At 40.6% G+C, this 12,270-nt stretch overlaps 1 protein-coding gene across 1 annotated transcript; it reads left to right on the forward strand.

The window, feature by feature from the left end:
* Nucleotides 1-2,830: 2,830 nt before the first annotated feature.
* Nucleotides 2,831-11,066, forward strand: ccnf (cyclin F). Its single transcript, XM_029159957.3, has 17 exons — nt 2,831-3,116; nt 3,921-4,075; nt 4,202-4,308; nt 4,393-4,460; nt 4,633-4,829; nt 4,926-4,979; nt 5,311-5,415; nt 5,604-5,681; nt 6,036-6,190; nt 6,347-6,511; nt 6,605-6,728; nt 6,852-7,032; nt 7,202-7,289; nt 8,111-8,210; nt 8,367-8,500; nt 8,853-9,031; nt 9,353-11,066. Exons 1-17 carry the CDS (start codon nt 3,104-3,106, stop codon nt 9,796-9,798), a joined length of 2,349 nt encoding a protein of 782 aa, XP_029015790.1. The 5' UTR covers nt 2,831-3,103; the 3' UTR covers nt 9,799-11,066.
* Nucleotides 11,067-12,270: the final 1,204 nt, after the last annotated feature.

The following is a 12,270-nucleotide window of genomic DNA, read 5'->3' on the forward strand; positions in this document are numbered from 1 at the left end:
GTTGATGTGTGATGTTCTATTGTCTAGCCTGAGGAGAAACTGTTAGTTGAGGCAATAAGCTCCTTCCAAGTAGATCTGAAAGGATCTCTAGAAGAGGTGAGGTGAGTTTGGTTGATGTGTGCTTCCCCTGTGCTGTAAATAGACACATTGCCATCTTACACTGCCAATTTAAATGACTTAGTAAAAGAGATCTCAGTGATGTCTGATGTCAACCATAATATACGACACCCCCTACTGGCAAAAGGGTAAAACAGGCAAACATCTCTCAAAGGGAAAATAATGTTTGGCTATTATGGTTTTTGTACTGAAATCCCCAGCTCGCTAGGAGTCTATTTTGTGTTTGATAATGATTATTAAAAACAGAGTTTTTCAACATTCGTAACTATGCTGGGAAATGGTTGTGGGTGTGGAGAGAAAAGGGTGGAGGGCCACCAGGGTGAAGTGGTCAGCTGGATTGCTTTGGTCAGCAGAGATTGCAGGAAACCAGATGGGAGCAACTCATCCGTCTCCCGATCTTCAGGCTTTGGCTTTCAACTAAGCATTCTGTGATACTTGGCTTATATCACACAATGAATTATACAAACCTACATCTGTTTAAATGACAGGCCAGAACGACGCAACAGGAAGGAAAATGTGACCCCGCGAGGTCTGGATCTGAGCTTTTTCTGGGGCCTGATGATCCTTTATTTAAATTCCTGAACAGTTCCGTCTGTGTACAGGACAATTATTTTGATTAGTTCTCGGTTGCTGCTGACGCTAAACGATACCTACGCAGTAGGATGAGGTTACATTTCCCTTTTGCTTCATGTGTTATGACAGCTGTTTTAGAGACAGGTGTAGAAGAAAATTACATATGCCATTTTAAATTAAATCCCAAGCAAATTTGAATTTGAATGCAGTTTCAATCTATTTTTTTTTTAATGGAAAGACGTTGGATGTGAAGCTATTAAGTTTCAAAGTGACAGAATCTTAAGTCCTGAATTGTCAGAACACTATCAGACACAGACTCACTGAACATTCATTATATTTAGATGAGCATAAACAGGATTCACAGCAAATTGCAACAAGCAAAACTAAATTGGAGACTGAATTACTCCTGTTACATCCTGTCTTCTGAAAAACATTCCGTCTACCGTCATCCTGTCTTTTTTGTCCTTATGTGTTATATGTTAAGTTGTGTATCTCATGAAACGATACCTTACTATGACTTACAAGGTGTCAAGCTATACTTTGTACTTGCTATGGAAGGCAACATCTTTATGATAACATGTTCAAACATCAGACATCAAGTAAAAACTAATTATAGACTTTGTGAGCGCGATGGGTGTGTTTTTAATTAACGAATTGTATTTTTCAAATTATGTTAAATGCATCGGTCGATGTCTTTCCCTACAGCCATTAGCAGCCACTTTATGTACTAGTAAGAAAAAGGTGGGTTGTAGTTTCTATGGAAACATTGACTGGGGAAGAGGATGTCACAGCCTCTGCCAGGTTTGAGGTCACTCAGCTACAAGATAATATGATCATACAACACCTCCAGCAGGTAATGCATTCAAATTAATATGTTTTAGTGGACCTTTTGGAAGAATAAGACTTTGCTTTCTTTAAGTCCACTTAGACTTTTTTAAACACAGTTTAAGGATATCCATAATAGATCTTCTGCTAATAATAATACCAGATCTTTCCTAGTTTATATAAATAAATTTATCAGATGACCGCCCCAAACGGTTGCCAGGATTTGTGCAATCAAAGGGCTAAAGCCAACTTTCAAGCAGGCGCAAATGTTAGACCTTGTAGCTGATGTTGAGATTCAGTGTGCACTCAATGTGCAGATCAATAGAGAGGCTGAAAAGAGCAAATGATTATTACTGCTAGTCTAGTCTGCTTCTTTGTAACCCACTTCAAAAGACCAGCAATCAGGAAGACACTATTCAGCCAAGGGAGTAATCAGTTTATTCACAATAGGGCTTCTACACAAAGGTATTAATCATGATGCCATTTCCTCAAAGGCACCTACACCAGAGACCAATCTTTTGTTTAATTGTTTACATTTGTGCCAGGTCACACTGTATTGATGAATTGGCCTAATAAGTTCCAGGTGCAGATGTGTGTGATGAGGTCCAATTATCAGAATTATGTCTGCTAGTCTGCATTCTTTGCTTACCCTGGGATATCTCTTGAGTAACCTATGGGCCTACCGTCATTATAACATTTGTTTTTCTTTACCAGAAAAACAACAAGCATGTTAATCAACATTAGTGTAAAGGTGCCAGTGTTAATTACCAGGCTATTCTTCCACTGTTGTCCCTGAGGCATACACAAGCAAACAAAGAAGCAGGTTAAAATAATGGCAAGCTCAGAAGGTTGGAGCAGGTAAAATAGGTAAAGAAACATTAGCAGCGATTTGAATATACAGTTTCATGAGCCTGTAAATATAAATGTAAGAAACTATACATGTTTTGCAGATTAGACAGATTTTGACAATTGTCTGAATCACTAAAGAAATACTGAGACGTTGCGCCTATCCCTTTAAACAAGGTACCTTTAAACCTAATTTTAGTTTAACTGCATTTCCCACAATGCAAAGAAATCGGAGGGGCTGTGGGCCTTCTTCGTATTCAGGTCAACCAATCACACATATCACAAGGCGAGCGCGTACTTCGAAATTCTTTTACGTTGTGCAATGAGCTTCTCACTTTTTTCAGTTTATAAATTTCAGCCAATCGACGCTGCTCTTCTTCGCGCTGGCCAATAAAGGGCTCCCTATGCCTGGCATGGGCGGTAACATTCTTAACCAATCAGATTGATTGTGGCGTTTAAACGATGAGCGCGGGCGGTCCTAGGTCCTAGTTGTGGGGCGGGTCCATGTACTGGGGAAGCGTGCTCGAATTTGAATTACGGCAAAAGCTAACAACTTGTTAACTTATTGGTGTATTGCTCCGCCACAGAACGTACAGAGACTATTGCTATACTGTATAGCTTGTCGTTTAGTGAAAACTCCTTAAGTTCGTATGTGTCCGATATTTGCTGAGCATCACCGAAAAGTTTAAATCGCTTGAGCATCAGAAGTGGTTGTTTGACGAGAGAGATTTCTACACTTGCAATGAAAGCGGGCGGTAAGTAGTTTTATTCGTCTTTCTACTAATATACGGTAATTTAAATATCTACATGTATTCACTGTTTTATATGCTTGTATTATGTAGCTAGCTGTAAATGTTAGCCAGCACACTGTAGTTTACGTTACTGTGCCGCTTCAAACCGTTTAATGCCCGTAATATTTCTCTCTCATTCTATCGTGCCGTCACTGTACGCATTTGTCTTGATTAAAATTGTATAATGTTAAACTTACTGAAACTTAACATTATGAAACTTCGAACTGGTACCCTAAAGTTGTGTACGAAACAGAGGAGGGAAATTTGGGCGCTCACTTGTTCCAACTTCACGTCACTGCTACAGCTGCTATTTTTTCAAAACGATTTATTACATATTGTTGTGTGCTTGTTATATTGGTGCTCTAATCATGATATTTCAGTGTATTGAAATATTTTTGCGCTAAACCCCAGGGTTTGCCTACAACACCCGGAGATGCTTCAGCTTACGTTAACTATTTGAATGTGATGTCATAACGAGTCCTGCTCTGCCAGGCTTCTAACCAAGGAACTCATCAGTTTCTGTCTTGCCTGAGATGATCTGCAAATATTAGTTTGACATTGTTGTGTGAATTAGTTTGCCAGCTCTTGCATTAAGATGTGAAAATCCTGATTTGTAAGAACACTGTGCTGGTTTTTATACTGACTGAGAATTGTACTAAAGATCAGATAGATGCTTGTTAAGATGAAATATAATTTTTATATGAATGTTTTAATTCTAATTTAATGTTTTTCCATTTTTTTTTTATTTTTATATCTTTTTTTTTTCAGTCCTCCACTGCCGTTGTTCAAAATGTTACTCTGTCCCAACAAGAAAGCGGGTGCGTAAGCGAAATCCAGCCTTAACCTTGCTGTCTCTGCCAGAGGAAGTCCTCCTCTGTGTGCTCCAGTGTCTCTCTGCTGAGGACCTGTTGTCTGTCAGAGCGGTAAGTAACGTACTGAAACCCAGCCACATCGTCTTTGTGCCATCCCATTATAAATGTATTATGCCTGATTCAGTTCATCAGATGTTTCCTACGTTTCAGGGCTAATTGTCATCACTTTCTCTGTAGGTTCACTCCCAACTGCGGGACATTGTTGACAACCACTCAAGTGTATGGGCCAGGGTCAGTTTCAGGGATACCTGGCCTACACCCAGCACCTTATGGCTATTTGAAAGGTACACATACTTCTGTCAATGGAAAATGATACTGTGCTCGTCTACATTATGTAGGGTTAACATGAAATCTCTCTTTCTCCTTAGTGCTGCTGAAAAAGGCAATTTTGAAGCCGCAGTGAAACTTGGGATTGCTTATTTGTACAACGAAGGACGTGAGTTCGCTGATTTTCTAATTCAGTTGTTTAGTCATACAGGTAGTTTTACCATTTGTCCTCCTTTTATACTTCTGTTTCTAAAAAGAGCATCCTTGTAAAACCGAAACTAGGCAACATGAAAATCCTGTTTATAAGCACAATAGTTAATCGTCCTCTCTCACTCCATTAGCATTGCTGAGTGATGAGGGGCGAGCGGATGTGTGTGGTCGCAAGGCCTCTCACTTTTTTAGCCTGGCAGAGAGCTTGCGCTCTCCTATGGCAGATCCCTTCATCTGGGTTTTCATCCGTCCACCTTGGTCGCCCACTGGCAGCTGCTGCAAGGCTGTAGTGTTTGACCATCTCAAGGCTGAGTGTGACAACAACGTGGTAGGTTCATGCCAAATTACACCAGCAAACATGCTCTCTTTCGGAACAATCTTAAATTAAGCTGTTGGAGTGTTCATTAATGTCCTTATTTTACAGGAGAAGAGGGGACCTTTATTGCACTGTTTGGCCAGAGTTTTGCAGCTTTTTGAGGTGAGTGTGAGAATCAATACAAGGGTCTGGGTGTGGTTAGTCCAGTACCTATTAGCCTTTTTGTGTTTGTGTGGAAGCAACACAGACACACACTTGTTGTTTTCTCCTTTCTTTTACTGCCTCAGTCTCTATTTACTCAATCACAGTATTGATGTGCTTCATTGTTTAGCAAATGATTTTGTGCCTGAATAGATTAAAGGTTGTTATTTTTGTTTTTTGGAATGTAGACAAGGCCACATAAGATCACTGTTTGTGTGTGGGAGGAAAACAGTTTAGCATTTGAGTAAGATCTATCATTCATGTGGAATATTATCTTCTTTCTTTTTCCAAGGGTGATGAAAGAAAATCTGAGGCCTTATCTATGCTGGAGGATTCTTCTCAGGCTGGCTGTCTACAGAGCTCCTACCTGCTTTGGGAGCAGAACCGTAAACGAGCTGTGAGTTTAAGTTTCATTTAATATTATCCTCATTTACTGTTACCATGACATTGAACTTATCTATAATATTTGAAATATACACCAAAGTTGATCTAACAAAAATGTCTGAATTACTAATTAAGGGTACAAAAACATCAGCTGACTACTGAGACCAGATGTGATATGTGTTTGGTTTATTTGAATTTCAGATGGCAGATCCAGGCAGGTACCTTCAGTGTGTCCGAACCCTTAGGGATTATGCTGGAAAGGGCTGCTGGGAGGCACAGGTGTGTAATTGAAGATAAAGTGTTGTTTTCAACACTTATGCTAACACAGGAACTGTGTTTTCTTCCATCTTCATATTTCTGCACTGCATCTTTGCCTTTAGACAGGCCATGTTTTAGTATTGTTTTTTGTTTTCCACTTCTCCCTTTTTATGTTTTCCTATTCATGCTCTGTCAGAGTGTCTCCAAGGTCTTGACAGTTGTTGACATACTTAATGCTTGGACTGCTCCACTGAATCATGAGTCATCTGAGTCACAAACTCTGTAATCACCGCACAAACACGTGTCTTCTTTTGTGAACAAATTCAAGAAAATGTCATGTTATTTTAATCGATTTGAAATATTCCAAACCTTCAGGTCTGCCTGGCCAGAGTGTGTAGCAGTGGAAATCCACTGGGCTTGGAGGCAAATGCCTGCTCAGAGTTGGTGGCCCAGCTTTTCAGTTCTTCTAATCCAGCATCACGGCACTGCTCCCAGAATATTCTTAGACAAGGCATCAAGGACACCATGAGGTAGATTTAAATTCATTTTTTGAGAATTAAGTCAACCTTTTCAACACTCAAATGTACTGTAGCCTTCAGACAGATTACCAGGCCTCTGTTTAAGATGGTCCTGGTCACATTTGCCCTACATAACTTCAGAATCTCTCTTGGGTGCTGCCTCTCTAGGTACATCCTGGTGGATTGGCTTGTGGAGGTGACCACCATGAAGGACTTCTCCAGCCTGACACTTCATGTGACGGTGGACTGTGTGGACCGGTACCTGGCTTTGCGCTCTGTCCCCAAGGCTCGCCTTCAATTATTAGGCATCGCCTGCATGGTAGTTTGTACACGGTAAGAACTAATTTCTCCTAAATGTGCATTTGTTTTTGAGAGTATGTGTAAATTTTATAGTTTTGACACCATTTGCTTGTTTCCTTTTTTTAGTTATATCAGTAAAGAAATCCTGACCATACGTGAAGCTGTGTGGCTCACAGACAACACATACAAATATGAGGACCTGGTGCGAATGATGGGAGAAGTCGTCTCGGTGCTGGAGGGAAAGATCAGGGTGAGCACCACAAATCCCTTATACATTGTTTAAAACATGAATAAAATTTGATGTGCTTTCCTTTGTGGTATTCAGACATGGCAACTGTAAAGCAAATGTGTGTATTTCTGCGTCACTGTCTAGAGCCCCACCCTGCTGGACTATGGGGACGTGCTTCTGTCTCTGCTCCCTCTTGGGAGACGGACCACTCACCTGTTCAGCTACATCTGTGAGCTGTCACTGCTCTACTCCGCTCTCGCCACACCACCACCAGCCAAACTGGCCTGTGCTGCTCTGCTGCTTACACGAGCACTACATCATTATGGTAAAAACACTAACTGAAACGTGTCTACACATGAAAAGATTCTTTGTGTTACCGTGTTAACACTGACGGAAAATGCGGTGTATTTAAACAAATGGGATTTATATCTATTATAAGATCAATGTTGGGTTCATTTTTCCTTTGACTTATGCCTGTGGTCTTTTCTGTGCAGCGCCGCTGTGGCCAAGCCAGTTAGCTGACTACACAGGCTTCTCCAAACAAGACCTCCTCTCCCTGTCGGTGCTGCTCTATGTCAAGTGGTAAGTTCCTCATGCTGCGTGTTTCTTGAATTTCTTGGTAGCAAAGCAGGTCTAGAAAGTCAGACATAGATATCGGCTTTCTTTGTTGTGTAAGTTCAAGTAAACAACCACAGTGACATCAGTTGGAACAAGAGCAAGGTTCCACTTCTCCTAATAATCAGTGTTGTTACTTTAGATATATGTTTGGTACCTAAAGTTCCAATCCAACATGTGAACAGAAAGAAGCTGGGTTTAAAAGGTATCAGTATCATCAATTATTTATAAACTGTACTTTCAGATTCAGTCTATTTTGCAAATTGGTCATACAAAATGTGTTTTCTACAGATGTAGATCTATGCAGCAAAAATGTCAATAAAATGTTGCCTTCATATTGTCTTCGTTGTTATTGTGCAGTGGTTCACACACTGCTACACTGAGCTCTCCCTCATTAAAACAGATAAAAAAGAATTGATTTATGACATGTCTGGCTGTTTTCCACATGGTCAGAGTTTCTAATGTCTGGTGCCCAAGGAAATGGATGGCCATTAAGCTTTCTAAGTAAATGTGAAGCCCAGAGACCTGCACAATTATACAAGAGTAGAAGACATTTGAGCTGTAGATGTGGGGATGGATGGGGTGTGTATTTGCAATCATCAGTGAATCACCGACTGAGTCACTGAAACGTGCCTCAGGGTGAGTCACTTTCATAGGTGAGCATCGTATTGACAAACTGTAATTCTCAAATGGGAACGTAACTAGATTTGTGCCCCAGAGATGATTACAGTCATGCAGCAAGGAGAGGGGATCCCACTCATTTTTCCCTTTCCTCTTTCTCTCCCCAGTTTTAGCCCAGATGTTCCCAAAGATTACAGGCATGTGTCACTTACTGGAGTCAAGCAACGATTTGAAGATGAGGCCTACCAGCGTATCAGCAAAGAAAAGGTTTCATTAATTAATTAATTAATTAATTTTATTTATTCCCTCCCTCACTTTCTTTTAAAGTCTTATGGAAAAAAACTCTCCCCTTTTATTGTTTTTGCCCCAAACAAGCCTTTAACTCGGCACAGAATTCATTTTAATTCATTGCCCCTTTTTAAGGTCATGGACTTTAAAGAGCTGTGCCAGATCTTGGAGATTCCCGAGGTGGAGCCTCAGATGGAGCCTCCCAGTCCCACCGGTCAACCAGCTGATATTCACACCTTCCTTGCCTCTCCATCCAGCACCAGCAAGCGGTAAGCCACCTATTAACAAACAGGTTCCCCTTTGGGCAGCGCTCTCTGCTATTCAGAAGAGTGCTCAAAACATGGGCTCTACAGCTGCTGTTAGTGATGATGAATCTAACTTTAAGACTCAATGTTAAGTGAGCTGCTGGATGCACGTTATATAGGGGATAGTAAATGCAGGACTTATTATATGACAGTTCAAACAGAAGAGAACCATGCAAGCTTTTTGTTCATTTGTCCTTACTGAGTCTCCTGTGTGCCATGATTTGTGGACGTCTTGTCCAGAAGGTGTTTGTATTTGCCATCTGTGAGACGCTCCGGTGACTCACTGTAACCCACTGTTTGTCCGCTTCCTCCCAAGGCGACGCGATGACAACATGCAGGCCCACAGAGCCAGCTTCGTGGCAACGCCCACGGCGGAGCTGTCCAATCAGGAGGAGACGCTGCTAGGGGACATCCTGGACTGGAGCTTGGACACTTCCGTTTCTGGTTACGAGGGCGACCTGGAGGAAGAGAGCGAGGGAGAGAAAGATGCAGATTGTGAGTGTTAAGGAGGGATGGGAAGATAGCCGCTGTGCTTGGTCAAATGTATTTCTTTGTGGCATGTTCCTTCTAAAAGCATTCAAATACGTAAAGGAAAATGGTGCATGAGTCATTGCATGAGAATATTATGTGATGAGACATGACTCAACATTTACAATAATCAAATCTAGGATGTTGCATTATGCAGGCTTAATGTCTAGGACAAATGTTAATGGACTACAGTAGCTCTGTAGACATCTCATTTTGTGTAAACATTTTGTAGGATGATAATAATCTTTTTTTTTTCTTTTCTTTTCTTTTCTTTTCTTTTTTTAATAGCCTCCATGATTTCCATCAAACTCGATGCGCTGAATGATTCAGACAGAGGACCTGAGCACTGCAGAGCCCTGTCCAGTGATGAAGACAGTTTGTGTGAAGCCGAAACGGACGCGAACAAGAACGGCCTCTCTTCCTCTGCAGACATTCACAGTTCTGGATACTCCTCTGTCCAGAGCGTGAGCCCCTCTTCCACATGCTCTTCCTCCTCCCTCGTGCTATGCACATTCAAGACCTTTACGCCATGCGTGGGTGGGCCTTCTGCTAATGCCCTGCCTGGCTTCCGCCTTTTGGTGCCCATGCAAAGACCCCGGGGCACCTCCAGCAAACAAGTAAAGAGGAAGAACTCTGCAGCTCATAGTGGCAGTGAGGTGAAAAGAGACGAAGAAGAGGAGGAGGATGGGAAAGGGAATGAGTGTTCTCTCAACGAGGGGTTTCTGAGCCTATAGATGATGGTTGTTCACCTGCTCAGTCATTATCCTCAGCACTTTTCTCATGTTTTCAAGTCTGTTCGTTTCCTCACGTCAGTCTGTACTGGCCTGTAAATAGTCAGTAGATCAAGAACGTTCATGCTTTAAGTAAGGGAAAAAAAATATCTAAATTATGTACTGGCCTTTTCTGTATGATGCATTTCATTTACACGTTAACAAGCGTGGCATGGTAAAATACCTCCCATGAACCCAGACTCAGTCAGCTCTGAAACCACTGGAACGTGACTTGACTTTCCTCAGGACCCTGGTGCAGTGTTTGCCATTTCTCTGGTTTTAAATCCTCTTACAACAAACCTATCTCAGATCACATTAGTGATAGTTGTAAACAAAATCAAACCTCATTGACTGGTTTTGACAATAAGGTCTGTTTTAAAGAAAGATATTTTTCATGGTATAAAAATTGTTGGCTATGTTAGTATCTGATGTGCACTGTCTGTACAAGAATCTTTTTGTAAGTGGCGAGTTCATTAATATACATATATCTAGCTGATATAATCGCCTGCATCTGAAGCCTGAAACATGAATGTATGTTCTTCATGTTACTGTGGTGTTGTCATTTGTGTCTTTAGGGGCATCTGCTAAAAGCAACAGGGCTGTGAAATGAGTTTTTTTAGTAGTCTGCATCTTCTATAAATGTGTTGATAGTTGTGCTGATGAACATTTCTTGTCAGTGTTAAGACCTGTAGCGCACTACTACCATCAGGGACACCAGATGTGTGTTGAGATGTACTTTACCCCGTGTTCCAACATCTACATAAGACTGAGCACTTTTATCATCGCAGGAGCGCAAGTCAGTGAATACACCAACTTCTAAATATGCTTGAACAATCAATATTTAAGTGTTTTAAATAGTTTTTGCTGTCTTGCCTCCTTGGGTAGAAGTGGAAATTCAGACACTAAAAGAAAGTTCTTCCTTAAATGGGGGTTTAGAAGTACTGTTTGCCTGGTTTCATATGGAGTTTATGGTGTGTAGATGTTTGTAACAGACTGTAAATACATGTTAACTGTTACTCCAGGCTGGTTTTTGCCCTGTGTTTCATACATGTACATAGTATTATATGTATAAATGGGAAAAAGACAGAGTAGGCCACTATTACTTGAAACTGTTTTGTTTCATTCTGAGGGAGTATATTTTATTTTTTTAATTGAGTTTTTGATGTTTTCTCATTAGACCTGAGATGTGAATGTATAATAATTCACCTCAAATAAAACAAAGCATCATGGTGGCTTTTTTTTTTTTTTTTGTACTAGCAGAGTTTCACCAAAAGGTGTTTGCTGATTACTCAAGACTGTTTGATACTATGTGAACTTATTGCTGTGAGGTTTTTTTTATTTTTCTTATTTTTTCTTGGACAGAAGTCATCGAAAGAATGTTCCTTGGAGAAAATAAACTGCTTAGTTGAAAGCTTAGTGGAGATAAGTTTGTTTCCCTTTACTGTAAGTTCGGAGACCAAGAGGGGGAGTTTAAGTTGTCTTCATACTCTTATCAAAGTGACTGAGCTAACGCCAGGGTTTTATGTTGAAATAGACATTCTTCTTACTGGATGTTAAAGGAACCTGTGGCAGCCTTCATCTTGGTACTGCACCAGTTTTAAGCAATAATATGTCATGATAATATTTTCTCATGACTGACGGCTCTGGACTGTAGGAAGGTCAAGCTACTCGTGCCAAATATCATCACAGATGCTCCTATTTGAACTTCACTGATGACAGGCCAGATGGTCTTTTTCTCTTCTTTAACCCAGAGGACACAGTGCCCATGTTCTCTGAAAAATGTCTGTCAGTGACTGGATCATTCAGCTTTACACTACTTACCTCTACTTTCCTTACCACTATACACTCTTTGATGTTATATCTTATTTGCATTGTTAATGGGATGACTTTAGGTTTTCAGTTCACCTAAAAGATCATAACCATTCAGTACTAGTTTCTGGATTTGTCCATTACAGACTCTCAACCTAACTCACAATTCATTGTACCTGTAATGTTATAAAGAGCTCTTGTTCTTGAACTCCCTGCAGAGTTCACTTGCTACTGACGTGTTGCTACATACATGCTCAGTGTTTTTTAGTCTCAGAAACAAACGTGTCTTCTGCTACATCTTTTCCCAAATTTTAAGATATGTCAAAAATAGGGTTTGCAGATTCCCAAATCATCGTTTCTGTTTTCATCTCAAACAAAAATCTAACTTTTTTGGGTTATTGCTTTGTGTTTGTTTTGCCACTGCGCTACACAGTTGATTTACATTATGGGAAATGTAGTCTTTAGATATATTTAGAACCTTCACCTTTTTTATATCTACCTAATAGGTTCTACATAAATTTGCTTCAAAATATCCATACATAATGCAACGTGTACAGGTTTCAGGCAGATGTGCTCTCAAAGTCCAGCTGTTGGTTTCACGTGACACCCCGCTGAGGTCACGTGAGC

Source organism: Betta splendens, chromosome 8, assembly GCF_900634795.4.
Source record: "Betta splendens chromosome 8, fBetSpl5.4, whole genome shotgun sequence".
NCBI classification, from domain to species: domain Eukaryota; kingdom Metazoa; phylum Chordata; class Actinopteri; order Anabantiformes; family Osphronemidae; genus Betta; species Betta splendens.